Source organism: Sesamum indicum, linkage group LG6, assembly GCF_000512975.1.
Source record: "Sesamum indicum cultivar Zhongzhi No. 13 linkage group LG6, S_indicum_v1.0, whole genome shotgun sequence".
NCBI lineage: Eukaryota > Viridiplantae > Streptophyta > Magnoliopsida > Lamiales > Pedaliaceae > Sesamum > Sesamum indicum.
Window position 1 is genome coordinate 2,690,976 of NC_026150.1, and position 18,072 is coordinate 2,709,047.

Here is an 18,072-nt window from a genome sequence, read left to right on the forward strand (position 1 = left end):
AAATCTAATAAATGTATTACCCACCAAACTGCAAAATCAAGATATTGTCAATTACTATATATTACTTCAATCCCTGATGCCATTATTTAAACCTACAAGAGAATGGGAATGCATCAAAAGTTCTAAATAGGTTTAGAATTCAAATTAGTTTGTATTAAGTAGTGGGTTCCCATCATTATTGCTTTTCACATATGAAATTACTTATTTATTTATTATTATTATTATTATTGGGTATAATAATGTTCAAATTTAGTGGGGTCTTTTATCACACATTTTAGTCAATTACACATGTTTTTTTAATAAAAAAATAAAAAGTATATAATTAAGTTACATTGTATAAATTAAACAATATGATCTATAAATTAAATTATAATTTTAAAATTGATCATGCTAAGAAAAGGGCCTTCATCAAAGTGGTATAGAAAATCGTTCACCATCCACTTCTACAACTATAAATTTAAACAATTTGACTCAAATAAAAGAAAATATTGTAAATAAATTTAAAATCATGTGGTTCGAGTGAATATTTATCTCATTTTATGTATGCTTATTTTAATTATAACCAATCAACAACTATTATTATAACATAAAAATAATTATTATTAAAATAAATCAACACCCATATATACATTGGCAGGACAGGAAACCAACGAGTCTCAATTTACTTATTAATATAAAAATATTCTATTTAATAAAGATACTAAATTGATTAAATAAAATTTAATTTATAATGATTGACTAATTGATTTTTTTGTGTATATGGTGAATAAAATATGGTAAAAAAAGTTTTATTTTATCTTATTAAATCTAAATAATAGGGCCAAAAAAAAATATTTCAATGAAAAATTATACTAATTTGCAGTAAGAGAAGAGTCCCCTCACCTAAATATTTATATTATATCTATGTATACATTCACATTATAATAAATTAATTATAGTAAATTCACATTAAATGAGATAAATATTCGTTATAATAAATTTATATTTAAGTGAAATAAAAATCTAAATCTCGAACTTATTCATGAAATTTCGATTTTAATAACTAGAGTACAATATCGTTGGAAGATAAGAGTATTTTAAGATCGAAAAAAATTGAAATTTGTTTACTCACATTTATGATATTTGCTAAATGAATACTTTCTTTCTTAATTAATTAATTAAATCTTGATTAGGATAAAAAGATAAAAAGGAAAAAAGTGTATAATACAGGCTGTTGTCCATCTTGTCAAACTCTAACGGTCACTTACCTTTTTAAAAAACACATGCAGATAAACCCTAACCCCACCACAACTCGACCGTTTTCCCCTCTCCACGCTCTCCTCTCTCTCTTTTTCTCTGCGGAAAAAAGATGGAGGCCCTTTGCTATGAACTCCTCCTCTGATCATCTGAGCCAATAAGGTCTCTGAAATCAACTAAAGAAAAGAAACATTCTTAGGGTTCTTCTTGGATTTTCTTTTCCGATATGGGTTGTTTTCTTGGATGCTTTGGTGGTGCAAAGGATCGCAGGCGCCGGAAGCAGAGGGTTAATCGGGCCAGCCCTCAACGCCAGGTGCAGATCCATTTTCTTGGCTTGATTCGATTTTCGGGTCCTATTGTTTGTTTTTTGTTTGATCATGCAGGGGAATGTTGGAGAAGAGCGACGGAGTTCTTGATTCTTATTTGAGTTTTCTTTCTTGGTTTATGGCTTCTTGAAGTAGCTTTTATCTGTTGGTTCTCTTGATGCATTCCTTCTAACGACTTACGCGATTAGACAGAGCTTTAGTAATTTTCTAGTTTGATCAGAATTTCAATGGCTTCTCTTGCTTGTTTCCTGGTCTATTTGGTCGAGCAGAGGTTTTACATCAGTCTTAATTTTTTAAGACAATATTTTCTTGATCTTTTTGATTTGGTAAAATCCAGGACTAGGATTCACTCTCCTGCATTGTCGTTTTATCTGGTCAAATAAGCTGGTGATTTGGCTCTCTGTTTTTGCTTTGTCATTGACGTCAGTGATGTTAATGATCCTTTTCTTTTCTCCTTTTCATATTGTTCATGCTGTTGTATTTTATTGTGAGCCGGATCAAGTGATAAATTTCTTGATACAGGGAAGTCGAGTTCAGAATGTTCAACAGGAGAGTGTAATCACTGCGGAGCAGACTGTCGCAGAAACAACTCCCACCAACTTGGTTTCAGAGTTGCGGTGAGCAATTGATTCTCTTAAACCCTTTGTTAATTAAAACTTAGCGATCTACTCTTAACAAAGTTAAATTTATCTTACAAATATACATGTTATATATGATGATGTTTTTCTTCTCTTTGCTTTAACCTTTTCTAAACTCTTTTAAGCCTCTGGATTGTGAACAACATCTCCTTGAAATGTTGTTTAGATTTTTCTGTCTTTTCTCTCTGCTAATAAAATTTAACTCAATTTGGTGTAGAAATAAACCTGAGGGAGTGGAGCAACTGAGTCCAAGCCCCAAAAAAAGAGTTACATTTAACTCAAATGTCACAACGTACGAGCATGTTCCAGTCCATGAAAGTATTGATTCTCTGCCAGAGTGTATGGAAAATGTTGAGAAAGAAGAGGAGGGTTTGAAAGCATCAAGTCAATCTCATTCATCTCAACCAATATCTGAAGATGACAATTCAGTCACATCCAGTGTTGGATCATATCCTCCCAATCATAGGTACCATAATGCCAGAGACAGTGATGATGAAGCTGCAGAGTATGAAGATAGTGACTTTGATGATTTGGATGATTCGGATGATGAAGGCGATTATGATGATGAAGATATTGATGTTAGGATTGCTGGCCAAGAAGTGTGGTCTGAATCAGTTTTGACTGCATCAATGGAGTCTAGGACAGGAAATCCTTCATCACATGCCATTGATGAGGAAGTGGAGAGCCCAATTGTGAAACCTCAGCTGCCTGATGAGGATGTCAAGGCATTTGGATCAAAACCTAATGCCAGAGACAGAAGTGATTATATTAATTCAGTGCTGAACCCTGTGGAGAATATTACTCAGTGGAAAGCCGCAAAGTCAAAAGGGACACATGTATTGAAGCCACAGAAGGAGAACTTGACTGCAAACTTTGAGGCACCTCGTATATCTTTTAGCTCAGATCCACCATTGGTCCAGGCACCATTCAGTTTCAAAACACAACTGAAAAATTCAAATCAAGAAATACCGGTTGATGCAAGTCTCTCTAATTGGTTGGTTTCTCCTGAAATCACGCCCCCCAAGAAGACTAGTTTCAGTGCCCTTGAGACGATTACATCTGGACGGACCATGTCAGAAGGGTGTCCTTCTGTGAGGAGCTTTGAGGACCGACCAATTTTAGGAGCACTGACAGTTGAGGAGCTAAGGCAAATTTCACCGTCTCCCTCCCCAAGAAAGTCTCCTAGCCGAAGCCCTGATGATATGCCCATTATAGGCACAGTTGGGACCTATTGGAATCATTCAGGTTCGGCAAAGCGCTCCAATTCAGCTTCTTCTTTTAAGGGCATACCAAACACAACCAGCAAGTACAGAGAGGTACTTATGAAATGAGAAAGTGGTAAAATGACTTAGCAATCATAACTTTTGTTACTAAAACTTTATGTAATATGCAGGATAAGAGAGTTAATTGGCACTCTACTCCTTTTGAGACAAGATTGGATAGAGCTCTCAACCGAGGTGCGTCTGAAGCTTGATTCTATTTGAGAGCATTTCGGAGAAGTTTGTGAGATGTTCTTTGGCTATTTCTTCATGTCTGTATTTCCAATTTATGAGAAGTTTTCTACTGTTTGTGAATTCTACTTTGTCTTGTATGCATATTTAATTGATTTGTTGTATTTTTCTGTATCATTAGACATTGTAATATATTGCATATGAAATGAATTGGTTGATTGGATTGAATTGTTTTTTGAGGTGAAATATTTGGTTTGTTATATATGCCAGGAATGTCCTGCATTTTTTTCCCAAAAATTCTAGTCCCAAGGGGACCGACGTCGATCTTCTAAAACTCCAGGAATAATTTTAAAAATGAGTTGTAACCTCAAGAATGAAAATGAAATGAGAAAAAATGATGTATACTCAAAAAGCTTTTTTACCCAGGGCTTACATTTGTAGAAAAATATAGTGAAAGGTAAGGCACAAATGGGAACCCTTGAGAGTGCAGATGGAAGCAGTTTAGTTTCCCTATTGCAAGCAAGATGCTTAGAAAGCTTCTGCTGTGATCACATATGCACTATAACAATACTTCCAAACCAAACTGCAAGGCAAAAATGGCAAAGAGATTGTGAACAATCAAAAGGTGCAATTTGTAGGACATCAGCACTCCACACCACATTGTTTGAGTATAGGGCCAGTTTGCTTGGGCAAGAAAGGATCAATTCTAACCCAAACAAGTGAGAAGATTGAAGCCAGAAGAATTGACCAGAGAACCACAATTGTAGGAGTCCTGTTTTGCCTTCCCATCAACCCCTTAAGGAATGGATAGAGATGAACAATGACCCAAAAGGCAAAGAATAGTTTCCCGAATAGAGGACCCCAAGAGCCATATCCATTGTTGATGGCATCAGAAACTCCAGCCACCACACCGACCATATTAATGATTATCAATGTTGTTGGAGGAATGAGAAGCGTTGTCCATTTGAAGAGGTAGAGCTCCCCAAACTCAGCATCATCGGCTGCTTTTGCTGTGACGGTGAAATTTGTATCTACTCCAGCAAGGACCTTGAGAAGACCTTGGAAAACTGCAAAAAGATGTGCCGATACACCACCAATGACCCAGAATTGCTCATTGCGCCACCAATCCTCTATGCTAACTCCACTCCATCGGAGCTCAAGCACGCCGGTTACTATGATGGAGAGGAAAAGCGCGATAAACCATATGCTTGCTAGGTTATTCAACTGCATAAGAAATGAGATTTAAGTCAGTATCACTGAACTTAGGGTTAATTACAAGTTATGATCAAGTTATAGAAACCACTGTTACTGTTGAAATAATATACCGTCTCTTGTTAGTGATGTTTTTATTACACCACCAAGGGGTGTGCATATACATATTGACAAGTAAGAGTTGTTTTTGTAACTTGATCATATCCAAGTTTACCTTAATAATAGTCAGAATCAATGATACTTACAGTTGGAACAATAAATTTTCCAGTAAGAAGACACACAGCCGGCAGTACGCAATAGGCTAGCAGAGCAATGGAAGTGAACGGGTACACAATGGTGTTAATATAAGCAAGTCTTTCAAGCCATTTAAGTTTTCCTCCATAGCCATACCAAAGTGGACAATGACGACTAAGGAAGATTTCAACCGAACCAAGAGCCCATCTCAGAACTTGGTGTAATCTATCAGACAGATTGATGGGAGCTGATCCCTTGAAAGCAGGTCTCTTTGGTGAACAGTAAACAGACCTCCATCCTCTACAATGCATCTTGAAACCTGTCAGAATATCTTCTGTAACTGAACCGTAAATCCATCCAATCTGCAGATACAACAAAGTTAAAGAGAGGTTCAGTCACCTGGAAGTTTAAAGAGATGGTAAAATTAAGGTTGAATGCTATGGAGTCACTGTCAGTATAAATAAGTTTCCACAGACATGATGGTAATGGGATAAATTGTTTGTACTAACCTCCTTCCCCCATTCGGTTTTTTCTTCATAGCCACAGCTAATAACATGAATGGCTTCTTTGATTAATGATGTCTGGCTGGTCCCCTCAGGAAGACCACCATCTTCCATGAGAGTAGAAGCAATGAAAACTGGCGACATTCCAAACCGTTTTTCGAAATTCTTTTGGGACATGAGTGATGATTTTTCCAATTCATCATATCCTTCCAGCCCTTCTTCAATTTCCTCAAGATCAAAAGCTGGTCCAGATGATCTACGAGTGTACTGCTTGCCCATCATTTTCTTCTTCTTGCTATATAGTCCTCCAAGCCCAAGTAAAGACTTAAGTCCTTTCTTCTTATCCTTAGACTTCCTTGATCCACCACAACAACAGCAGCACCACTTGGGCCAGCAGTCGCATGTCATCTTGGGACGCTTCTCAGATGCAGGGGGATCGTAGCCGTATAATGCCTGCCTGTTAAAGACACATCCAGTGCCAACATATACAGGCCCTTGGATGCCATCCAGACCTTTCATGTTGATCTGGTAAATGAATAATTTTCCTGTTATAACTCGTTCTAGAGATTGTAATCAAGATCAGGTTCAACTCAAAGTGAACTCTGCCCATCTAGTTCACTACAGAGTGGACTTAAGAAAATTTCAGTTTGGAACAGTCTGATTATATTATTTCTAGGGGTGTAATATCGATAACCAAAATGAATGAAAATGGTGATCAGTAACTTACATCAAAGAATACGACGTTCCGATTGGCATATCTATCGTGTCTATCAATACCATCAAATCTCTGTGGGAACTGAACATAACAGAGCTTCTTCCCTATTTGCGGATCCATCAAAAAGCACATGGCTTCCCTTACAGCTTTGCTGTTATTGAGGTAATGATCACAATCCAGGTTCAATATGAATGGTGCATTAGTGAGCACTGCAGAAACTCGGACCTATCGTGTGCACACAGATCAGATACCAAGTGTCAGAAGCACTAAATAAATCTTAAGTTCCATAAAAAGAAGTAGCCATTTTTGACATAGCAGCTACTTACCAGAGCATTCATTGCACCAGCTTTCTTATGGTGCTGGTAGCCTGGTCGTTTCTCACGTGAGACGTACACTAACCGTGGTAGCTCCTTACCTTCAATATCAAGTGCACCTTCACTTCCCAAATATACCTGTAATACATGAAACTTCTTGTTTGTTATGCTATGCCTATCAGCATTTCATTTCACCAAGTTGATAAAGTAGTTGAGTATTGTTTTGAGGATAGATTTCTTCTCTATAACTAAATTTTAACCTGAATCATGCCAGGGTGATCACGAGTGTTGTTCCCTGGCCATGGAGTCCCATCTTGCATAACCCATCCTTCTTCTGGTTTCTTCTGAGCTTTAGCCACCAATGCATTGATTCTCACTTTGAACTCTTCGTATTCTCTCTGCAATAAACAGACAGTCTTTAAGAATGATCCAGTTCCATCAGAAATCAGCAATGGACTTACAGAATAAGTTGAATTGCATGACTTTACCTTCATGGCCCTGCGATCCTTTACAAAAGTAGGCTGAACCTTATCTTTCAGGTAGTCAATTTTCTCAGAGAAGTAGAACTCAGGTGCCCTCGGTTCAACGTTATACTTCTTGCAGAACGGCACCCACCTCCTCGCGAACTCAGCAGTTTCAGACAATGTATCAAATAGAAGCATGGAGGCACCATCATCCGACACATAGCAACTCACCTTCTCCACTGGATAATCAACAGACAAGATTGACAGCACCGTGTTTGCTGTAATAATGGGAGGTTCCTTAAGAGGGTCCACTGTGCTCACAAAGAAATCAACCGCGGACAGCTGATTGGGCTCACCCTCACGTTCAAACCTCAACGAGAGGCGATCAAGATAAGTTTCACGGTTAATGGGTAACCATTTTGGGAACTGATCAAGAATCCAGGACAAACCAAACCATATCTCACATATCACAGAGATAATCCATAAGGGATAAGCATCTTTTGCTGGTGTCAAGATTCTAAAATGGAAGAAGAAACACAGAATGATGAACCGAATGACAATGACTATGCGATAAGGGCTGATCAAGCGCGAAGGAATCGGGACTTTTCGCCAGAGTGGTTGCCGGGCTTCAGCAATACTGAAGAAAGAAACACCACAATAAGAAGAACTGGGAAACAGAACAAGACAGTATTGACTTCAACCAAGAAACGTTAAGAGAAACAGAAGTCTTACAGGAAGTCATCATCATCTTCATCATGTCCACCATCATCTGCTTTGGTAATAAGACCTCTCTTTTCTTGTCTGGTTTTCCATTTCTCCACTCTCTCCTTCCATTCCTCAGTGTTGTAAGCTTCTTTTTCAGCTTCAAAATCTTTACCTGCAACTGTACACAGTGGCACAGTACATGTCAACAAAGATTGCGGCAATCACACTGTTTGTAAAGGGCAATGAATATTTTCATTACCACTTCCAGCAACAGAACGAACGGTTGCTCCATTCATATGAACTTGATGCTGACTGTGGTCTCCAAGTTCCTGCGCATATAAATTTTTAGTATATTTTATTTAATCCAATCAAAGAAAAATAAGATAAAAATGAATAACTTATCAAAACTATTGAAATATTCTAATTATAAATGTGCATGATTAAATTTTATTGATAAAATCAAGTGATTAAAGAAACTATTATTTTATGAAAAATATAAATAAGTTTAAGATTATAATTTGATCGACTTATTTGAATTTAAGAGGATGATTCGGACAAAGGATTTCAAATCATATATTAATTAAAAAATTTTGAATTCCATTCAGAACATAATTCAAATTTAGAGTCAAAGATTTTGAAATATTTTAAATGTAGAATTATCTACATAAGTTAAAGGATTTGTTACTAAGAATTTGATCAATCCAAATATAGCGTGAGGTATTTTAGTCAATACAAATTTTGCCAACCAATGTTCGTTACTCGAAGGCCCTCACATTTAAATAAATAATATAGATAGATAACTTGTGTTGGAAACACATTTGATGTGTCAAGTAAAATAAAATAAATTTATATATATATATATATTTATTCAACCTTAATAAATAGTTTAGATACAAAAGCTATCCTTATTTATTAAAGTAAAAATATATTATTCTAACATCTTACCGAACATTAACAAGAATAATAATTGTTTAAGAAAGTGTTACAATGGTATGAATGCAATAAATTTATATTTCAATTGAAAGAAAATTGATAGAAAGAAACTGATGAATTTATATTAGTATGATCATAGAAATGAGTTAGTACCACATGGTGAGGATCAAGAGTGTGATGATGGCGATTCTTGAGCTGAAATTCATCTTCAAAGTCATCATCATCATGATTGTCTTCATCATCTCCTTCAACCCTAGCACAACCTTAAAAACATGTACCATACATTAGTCCCACATGCACCAACAACAAATTACCAGACATTTCATGTATCCTTTGACATGTAAAAGCCATCTAGTGGAGAATACAAAGTAGGGTGGTAAGTTGTTGGATCATATATAATGATGATGATAATATTATCATATATGTGTATATGTTTTCAAGATTCTCATACGATTAAGGAGATAAGGAGGCAATTATAAACCTTTATGACGCTTGTAGCGCGTGTTGCATTGAGGGCAGGTCTGGTGGCCTTCGCTCCTCTCGTAGTCGTAGCAAGGTCGACAGACTGGGAATCCACACTCGTGGCAAGCCACGAAAACCCTTCCGTCCTCGTTCAGTCCAATCTCGTCCCCACAAACCCGACATGTTTTGGTTGTGGATCCGCGTGTTGGAGGCCGGTGCTGTCATGATGATGAAAAACATGCACGTAAGCTATGATGCAGGGATACACACAAGGAGATCATTAACAAGATACATATTAGTAACATGCAATTCCGATGCAGCACAAAGTTATTACCTCATCGGCAGCATGCAGGACGTGGAGATCGTTGCGGCCATGAGAGCCAGTGAAGAGACCAGCCATGGCAGGAAAATGGAGAGAGGAAGAATGAATGTGGTGGGGGGAGAAGTGGCTGGTTAAGAGAGTTTATAAGAATTAGTGTGTGTTGTGTGTGTGGTAACAACAGGTCATAGGTGAGGGGTCAAATTGAAGGTTTGATTGGAAGAGAAGTTAGATTGGTGAGAAGAGAGAGAGTTTTGGGATTGCTTCTTCTTTTTGCCACTGAAATTATAACATGTTAGAAAAATACAGAGTAATGTGTATGTGGACATGTCTTTGTAGCTTCCACTCAAAGGTGTTTACAACCTAATACCAAACTTCCCTTTCAACAGATGCACTGCCATTGTCACCCAACTCTTCTGATCTCACCTTTCCCATATCTTTTATCCATTTTTGGTTTCCATCTTTTCCTTTTCCCTTTCCCCCCCTTTTTGTGCTTGTTTCTTTATTTTATTTATCCTTCATGGGAGTCTAAATTCCTTTATTTTTATTTTATCATCCGTCCCTAAAATTTAGTGTAATTATATGCAAATTTTTTGTGATTTAGGAAATTATATGTAGTGCTCTTTTAGCTTGTTTTCATCTAACAATGAACCCCTCAATTCATCAAAATTCACCAAATTGATGATATTTATAAAAAAAAAATTAAATGAAAAAATATATTTATCTTAATTGATTTATTACTAATTTATTGCAAGTCAAACATTTTTTTTTTCTGACCAAACTAACCTTATAAAGAGTGAAGTTTTACCTCCTCACATGCATTAGCGTGTGAAAATGTATAAGGGTAATTTGGTTAAAAAAAATATTTATATGACCTACAATAAGTCAACATTAGTTAATTGGGGGTAAATATGAATTTTCATTCAATTTATTTTGCTAATATCAATAAATTCGATGAATTTTGACTAATGAACGAATTAATGTGTTAGACAAAAACATACATCATGACTATTAAATATAATTTTTTAAATTACAGAGAATATACATATAATTACACCAAATTTTGAGGGAGAACAGTGTGATTATCCCTTCTATTTATTTAATTTTGGTTGGGGTGGGGGTGGGGAGTTGTATGTTAAGATCCAATTTGTTCCAAAAGGACCCATTATAGCCTGCGTGTGATCAATTAGGATATGAATGCTAATCATTACTGTATACAAAATTCTGTGAAATGAAATTGTCAATCCTGTAGGTAGCTAATAGAGAGCAGATGATTTACAGAGTAAGGTTACTCATCTACAGAACCCAAATTATTAAATCATGGGTTCTGAAATTTTATCAAAATTCCACCATATACGTCAACTCTCTGAGGACTACATGCAAAAGAAAATTTAAGTCTCAAGAGTCAAAGATTGTTTATGAACTAAATTTCTGAGGAGAACAGAAGGGGGCGCCCCTAAGAGTTTCATCTAACAAATAGACCTAAATATCCCAGCTCCTTACGAGCTTACGCAAACCCTACTCAAGAGCTGGTGAACCGTTTAGCCATTCAGTCATGGTAGGATCTAAAGACAACACAAACAGGCCTATGCATGCACTTTCACACGTTTTTTCGGTGATAACTCGGATGTGCAGCCAGCACATGCCTCGGTATTTTCAGGTACTTCAGCCTCAAGCGTTTTCTGCTTCTCTCCCACCCGCTGAGAAGTTTCACCTGATGTTTTGGCTATATCGGCTGGCTCACCATCTGTTTCCTTCTTTCCAAGTTCTGCTCTTAATGTTTCTTTGGCAGAGGAATTTTGCACCGTATCTATCGGTTCTTGAGGGTTCTCGCTGGTGGATGAACCCCCCTTAAGCACGCCCATGCCCGACTTGCACTGCTTCTCAAACATCATCTGAAGATATCTCCCTTGTTCTTCTATTCGAAGTTGCAGATTTCTTTGAATCTGGAGATACATAATTCTGCATTCAGTATGTGAGCAGCCTAGCATGCATTACTTGAACTGTTTATGGGAGAAGGCTAAAAGCCATTTGAGAAATGAATTTCCTGTTTCACCTTTTGAATATGTACATATTAAAAGGTCGCTAATTATCATGTATTAATATAGCAAAACACATTAGACTTATTAGCTATTTGCTTCATTAAATTAAAAGCTAATATATTCATTCAAATCTGTATAGCATGTCATTTACTGGCTAACCGACTCTTATAGAACTCTTCATGTTTATAAAGCCAAATTCATACCTCAAGTTGTTCATGAAGCCGCTTTTGGACTTCCATCTGCAACCGCAGTGCTTCAGTGATGTCAATACCTCTGTTTTAAAACCAGATATACATTACAATCAGCAAGAGAAACATACGGAATAGGAGCAGCTAACAACATTAGAAAAAAAATTACCGAACTTTGCATTTTTCAAAATTTTACACATTTGAATAAGTATCACATTATTTTCCCCCTTGGTATTGACTAAGTATGCTTGTTTGAGATTTTGCCTCCACGTGTTGTGACACTAAAAGTCTAAATTCCTAACATGTTTCTGAAGATTTCTTCATATTAGCCATGAGGGTGCCACCCTCCTGCATATCTTCATTCGCTTGCAAGACTTAAGTTGTCTTTGTCCTCTTCCCCTGATGCAAGTTATTCTTTTCACACAATCCCAACTATTTACTCCTTCAAAAGAAATATATATATATATATATATATATATATATATGTATCGGAGTTATTTTTACACAATAAATCAGTTTTCAACTACAGAGAATACATCTATCACAAGGCATTTAACAAAAGAAACAGTATTTGAAGTCCAGATATTAACACAGAGTCCACAACTCACGTTTTTAAGTCCAGGGATGACAAGTCTTCAATGGAGGCAAGTTTTGTCTCTGAAGATTCTGCAAAGATATCATGGTTTCTCTTGAGCTATGAGAATATTACTATCATATATGCACATTAAAATTTAGAGCCTATTTGAGAAGCCAAGAGTCTATCAACCTTTCATAAGCTTGAGTTAAGAGTAGTACCTAGGTTTGAAGGTCATTACCAAGTGAGTTGATATATGTAAAGCATATTTGTTTCTTTTACTACTCGACCCAAGCAATATACCAAGCAACCGTATTAAAAATACTTCTGTTTCAAAAGACTAAGTCATTGTTGATTTTGAAAGTTTTAAAAAGCTTCAAATAAAATTGTGTTCTATTAGACACAAGGAGGAACCTTAGGAGTTCAGCCAGAAAAATAGCATTCAAAGAGGTAAAGTTGGGCCAGGCAAGAAAGCAAAAGTGCATCTCCAATAGTAAGTTAATGAAAATGATTAAACATTATCATATGTTATCTAGGAGGCTACTAGCAATTAACAGAGAAAAAGCTCTTGAAATTCATTATGCCAAAGAGAAAAAAAAAACAGATGGATTCCGTACTGCAAGTCTTAATTGGTAGCATTAGTGAACCAAATGAAATAAATAAATAAACTAAAGAACAATCAACTGACATCCGAGTAAACTAGCTATACATACTGGAAAAAGAGAGAAAACTGAAAAAGAAAGAAACTCCAATCACTTGTGACATAGCCATTAGAAAAAGAGAGAAAACAGAGCATAGCAATTTCACTCTCATGTCATGGAATTTGGCATAAGATGCCAGAGCTGCAGCTTCATTGTGAGTTCACGTTTTGTAAAGGGAATGATGAATAAATGTGTTCGAAAATCATGACGAACATGCAAGTTATAGCCAAAAAGTTGGCAAAAAAACCTTCTGTTGTCTCTGGTTTGTATCTAGCTGTTCGGTACTTCTGCAGTTCAGGAAACAGATATTAAAATGAGTGGGTAGTCCAATTGGTGCAGGTTTTAGTAAAAGGCCATTGTTATAGCATAATACATACCTGTAGGTGGCTTTTTACATGATAGATGGTCAACCCTTCCACTTTCATTAGTTTCAAGACACCCTTGGGGGTAGCTCCTGTATCAAAATATAATGATTGATGTCAACAGCATGCCAATGATTTTACACCAGGTCACTTTGAAGCAGTGAAGCAAGAAAAGAAAAACTACTTTCACTGCCACCAAGCTTGTTGACTGCTTCAACAAAGGACTCATGAAGTTCTGGTGTCCAACGCATCCGCTGCTTTGCTGGAGCAGCATTTGCAGATGATGATTGACCAGCACCAGTGCAAATTTCTGCAGGTGTACCTGGGAGCTGTTGGGATATATGAGGCTGCTGCGTGGAGATATCTGTTGACTGTAGAGAAATCTGATATGATGCCTACGGTAATAGAAGACAAAAGTCACATACTTTCCACTGTCTTTTGAACTGAGAAAAGTAAAAATGCATGCTAAAACTCATTTTCAGAGGAATAACCTCAACCTTTGGTCCTGGATCTGAAACACTTGGATCAGCAAAAAGCCCATTCCAATCAGTGGCCAAATCATCATTATCACTAATAAGCTGATCAGCCCAATCTTGCCAATCGCTTGATTTACTGAGTTCCTCTGAAGGAATTGCAATGCCACCCCTATTACTACCATCTAGTTGATTGTTCTGGATTATCGTTGTCATTGGAAAATCAAGAAAATCAGGCAATGGATCTGTACACCAGGAATTATTATTTTCTTTGTTAAAATGGCTTGATGCAGTGGATTGAAGAACTCGAGAATCAACAGATTGAGGTAACGTAACTGATTTTCCACTATTTGTTGATTGAGAGATAAAAGGAGATTGTCTTGGATGCTTTTCTTGTTGTTGGCCAGACGAAAAATGAAGATCGGTAGAGTATCCTGAAGATGCGGAAAATATATGTCCAACAACCCCACTGTTGGAAGAAAATGATGAAACAACAGCTGAAGGGCGACGTGTGAGATCCCTCTCTAAGGGAATGTGTTGTGAATCAGAAGTTTTTGGATATATATCTTCCAGAGGAGGTGGAAGAACAGGAAACGAAGAAGATAGAGCCTCCGAGGTACCAAAGTTACTAATTTGACTTGCACCAGATCTTTGAATGGCTAAAGCTGGTTTGGCTTCCATGGTCGGTTTGCACGTAAATAATAGCTACTTCAATGTAAGGTATTAGAAACCACTCAGCTTCTTCAGTCACCTATTCAACATAAGCCACAAGAGCACACATCAAACTTATGTCTCAAAGAGGTAAAATGACATAAATAGTAAGGTACAATGACATATATATACTATTTACTAAAAGAAAATTCAGAGAAAATTGTGAATCAGCTAAAACATTAGAATATTTCCAGCACTGTGACTAAGAGATCTTCCTCTGTGCAGGCCAGCCAAGCAAAGGGATGCATATAAAATATGTGGTACTAATATAGAGCTTGGAGTTTCCTGCCTCATGAGGTTGGATAAAATCCTACCAACAAGAACATAAAACCTAACTTTCTATTGTCAAATAAGCTCTCCAAAGAAGGGACGGCAGGCACAGTAGTAACCTGGATGGTATGGACAAAACTGTTAAACTATAGGTCAATAACTCCATTCAACCAAAGGAACAAGGTCCTAGACCATGGAAAGTTGGAAAACATTCAAATTTGCAATGTCAAATAGTTTCTTATTCAAGTATCACTGTTTCATCTGATTCTGTTCTGCTCTAAAATCATTTTCAATTCCATATCCTCGCCAAGTGAAAGTACTGACAATTAGCTATAAAGTGAAAAATAGTTTCTTATTCAAGTATCACTGTCTCATCTGATTCTGTTCTGCTCTAAAATCATTTTCAGTTCCACATCCTCGCCAAGTGAAAGCAGTGACAATTATCTATGAAGTGCATTGCCCTTAATTCTTAATGTACTTTTGGCTCCTTAACAGTTAAACTAGATTTTTATAATGGAAATCCGTCCACTAATCTTGACCAGGAAAACCTGAACCATACACAACCAGCTAAGCTCTAAGAACAAGCTAGCCATCTGCTAGAAGGCCTGCTCGCCAACAGACCAATATTCATCATAATCCTTATATATCATCTAATCTAATACTCATCAAAAAAGAAAGTTGAATGCGGAACGGAACCATACCAAAGATAACAATAACAATATCTATCTAAATAATAAATAAATAAAATAAGTTCATTTGCATTTTGCACTACAAGCTATACATAAAGTACTATCTGTTTTATAACATGCTGTTATAGTACTAATATGCTAACAACCTACGAGTGCTGTGCATTGGCACCTGATAGTAACCAGCATCGATACCACACCACGACCATCAATCATTTTTTTACCATAACCGGTGTTTGCCTTGTTGAGCTCAAATCCCGTGAACCCAAAAACATGACATAAAGTTAACACCAATCCCAGAAAACCCAGTATTCGAGGCAGTAAATCAGCATATAAATTCTTAAAAATGAATAAGAAGAAAATCCTATATTCAAACCATGTAGAACAGCCCATGAAGACCACTTGCACACAACCAAAAATCAGAAATTCACATAACTCCTGAACTTGCATCTAAATAAGATCCAAAATAAACTCAAAGTTGACATGGGTCGTAAATTGAGATTCTATCAAAGATACAGATTGAGCGAATTCAACGAAACATAAAACCGCAAATTTTGCGTAATGGCAAACAAGCACCGGAAATTCTTACCTAAAAATCACAAGAGCAACGGGGGGATTGAGAACGGACGAGAGCTCCATCTCCAATTATTGAGCACAATAAAAAATCTAATCCAGAATCCCGTGATTGCTGAGCATAACGTATACGATACATGTACGTATACGTAGACTTGCGTGCCGCGTATACAAGTAGGTAGGACTGACACGCGCGGACTGTTTGCGGGAGGTTCCTTCGCCGGCGATTGGCCAAACAGAATCCTACGATGACGAAAGCCGCCTTTCTTTGCTGTCTTCTATTTGAGTTTGGCCTCTTCCAATTATTTTATACCCCCGCATATATCTATCCCACGCGCGTCCTCTGGAGCGTGTCCTGTCCTCTTTTTCCGTACACTTGGTACAAAGTTTTATATACTATTTAAAACTAATTTTCCTCTTTAATTAATTCTAATAAAATATCAATCTTCAAATATTGAATTTATTTCTTGGAATAAATATATAACATACCTCATTTTTAAATTAAAATTTAGGATAAATTATAACAATCCTCCTATATTTATCATAATTATAAATACACCCTCATTATTTAAAAAATTACAAAATACCCCCTACAATTTACTACTGTCTAACAAATTCTCACAAAATGAGCTCACGAGAAAATATTTGATAGACAATCATTAATTTAGAGAGTATTTATAATTTTTTAAACAATAAGAGTATTTATAATTACAGCAAATTTCAGAAGAGTCTGTTGTAATTCACCCTTAAAATTATCATATTTTACGATTTAGTCCCCAATCTGCTTTAATATTTATTAACTTTCGCCATAGAATTTTTCAAACGCATTTAGAATCAACTATTCATAAATAAAAAATTTTTTACATTTTTTATTACTCGATTTATTAATTATAGTAAAATAAATGAAGACAGAAATATATATATATATAAATTGAACAAAAAAAATACTAATATTATTCACTTTTAATTATATTTAAAATTAATTCAACACTGAACTACTGATTGTGTGGAAAATACGGCTTATTCTATCTCACGTCTCATTTTTTAATCACGTCAGTAGTAAATTTTAGGTATTTTAAAATTAATTTTTAATTTTGAGTTTTATTTTTTATAAATAAAAAATAAATAGTGAACTTGTAAATTTATGTAATTTTTTTTATAATATTAATATTTTTTATTCAGATTTATCAAAATAAAATTATGTGTAAATAGTGAATTTTTTTAGGAATATAAATATAATTAAACTAATAAAAGTAAAAGGAAAGTGAACTCAAAGCACTATAATGTATGTGTGGGTTGCACGGTCTTAAATAATGGATTCTGATTGGGCGGTGAGGGTACGTGGCAAGATGCGTGGTGGCAGATGATGATTTGCAATTTCAATTGGTTTGTTATTATTATAATAATAATAATAGTACACAAGACGTTGTTCTTTGAGTGGGGGTAAAGGGCAAGTGTGAAGCCATTGGCTGTGGTTCAATGGACCCGTATTTATTGGTTGTATTTGATTTGATTCCCGTGGGTCTGGGACACAAACAAGTGAAAGTGGTCCGTTTATAACTTTTGGAATTTCTGGTTGTATAAAATTTTTGTTGGAATCTTAGTCCAATTAAATTAATTATAAAATAAATTTATTATTTATTATGTTATTAATTATTATTTTTAATTATACATTAATTATATAACAAGTATATTATATTTGCTACATGACTATTTCAAATTCGATCGAGTTGGATTTGAATTAGGATTAAATTTCTCATCATTTAAATTGCAACTATTAATGCAGAAATTAATTTTCCATTTTTTGGTCTTATTATTTATGTGGTTTCTCCAATTTTAGTGAATAAATTAGAAAATAAAATTCTTATGCCAAATGATGTATTTTATATTTTGTTTTTAATATATTTTATTTTGAGTCGAATTTTTCTCACTATCCCACAAAACTATGATTTTATTACTACTACTACTACAAATCCAGGC

General features: G+C 35.6%; 3 protein-coding genes across 4 annotated transcripts; 1 reads left to right on the top strand and 2 right to left on the bottom strand.

Moving 5' to 3' along the window:
* Positions 1,282-3,879, top strand: LOC105163450. The gene is made up of 4 exons (XM_011081793.2): positions 1,282-1,549; positions 2,085-2,179; positions 2,418-3,516; positions 3,594-3,879. The coding sequence occupies exons 1-4, from the start codon at positions 1,463-1,465 to the stop codon at positions 3,672-3,674; spliced, it is 1,362 nt and encodes a 453-aa protein (XP_011080095.1). The 5' UTR covers positions 1,282-1,462; the 3' UTR covers positions 3,675-3,879.
* Positions 4,026-9,734, bottom strand: LOC105163451 (cellulose synthase A catalytic subunit 4 [UDP-forming]). Its single transcript, XM_011081795.2, has 12 exons — positions 9,528-9,734; positions 9,213-9,411; positions 8,885-8,994; positions 8,058-8,127; positions 7,826-7,976; positions 7,118-7,730; positions 6,890-7,027; positions 6,642-6,767; positions 6,328-6,540; positions 5,607-6,125; positions 5,109-5,459; positions 4,026-4,875 (listed from the first exon to the last, which is right to left on the bottom strand). The coding sequence occupies exons 1-12, from the start codon at positions 9,591-9,593 to the stop codon at positions 4,294-4,296; spliced, it is 3,138 nt and encodes a 1,045-aa protein (XP_011080097.1). The 5' UTR covers positions 9,594-9,734; the 3' UTR covers positions 4,026-4,293.
* LOC105163452 (protein PHOSPHATE STARVATION RESPONSE 1) lies at positions 10,707-16,380 on the bottom strand. Of its 2 annotated transcripts, none has more exons than XM_020694821.1 (8): positions 16,109-16,380; positions 13,871-14,603; positions 13,564-13,774; positions 13,395-13,471; positions 13,265-13,304; positions 12,351-12,408; positions 11,758-11,827; positions 10,707-11,458 (listed from the first exon to the last, which is right to left on the bottom strand). In XM_020694821.1, exons 2-8 carry the CDS (start codon positions 14,531-14,533, stop codon positions 11,099-11,101), a joined length of 1,479 nt encoding a protein of 492 aa, XP_020550480.1. In that variant the 5' UTR covers positions 14,534-14,603; positions 16,109-16,380; the 3' UTR covers positions 10,707-11,098. The 2 variants fall into 2 exon arrangements, with proteins under 2 accessions (XP_020550480.1, XP_011080098.1); XM_011081796.2 differs by having other exon boundaries at positions 10,787-11,458; positions 13,877-14,603; positions 16,109-16,379.

Coding starts and splice junctions, on each gene's coding strand:
- LOC105163450 (XM_011081793.2), top strand. CDS start 1,463: ATGGGTTGTTTTCTTGGATGCTTTGGTGGTGCAAAGGATCGCAGGCGC. Junction 2,180..2,417: donor AACTTGGTTTCAGAGTTGCG/GTGAGCAATTGA, acceptor AATTTGGTGTAG/AAATAAACCTGAGGGAGTGG. Junction 3,517..3,593: donor CAACCAGCAAGTACAGAGAG/GTACTTATGAAA, acceptor TGTAATATGCAG/GATAAGAGAGTTAATTGGCA.
- LOC105163451 (XM_011081795.2), bottom strand. CDS start 9,593: ATGGCTGGTCTCTTCACTGGCTCTCATGGCCGCAACGATCTCCACGTC. Junction 8,128..8,884: donor CTCTTGATCCTCACCATGTG/GTACTAACTCAT, acceptor TTATATGCGCAG/GAACTTGGAGACCACAGTCA. Junction 7,731..7,825: donor GAAGATGATGATGACTTCCT/GTAAGACTTCTG, acceptor TTCTTTCTTCAG/TATTGCTGAAGCCCGGCAAC.
- LOC105163452 (XM_020694821.1), bottom strand. CDS start 14,533: ATGGAAGCCAAACCAGCTTTAGCCATTCAAAGATCTGGTGCAAGTCAA. Junction 13,775..13,870: donor ATCCAGGACCAAAGGTTGAG/GTTATTCCTCTG, acceptor CTATTACCGTAG/GCATCATATCAGATTTCTCT. Junction 11,459..11,757: donor GGCTTCATGAACAACTTGAG/GTATGAATTTGG, acceptor ATGTATCTCCAG/ATTCAAAGAAATCTGCAACT.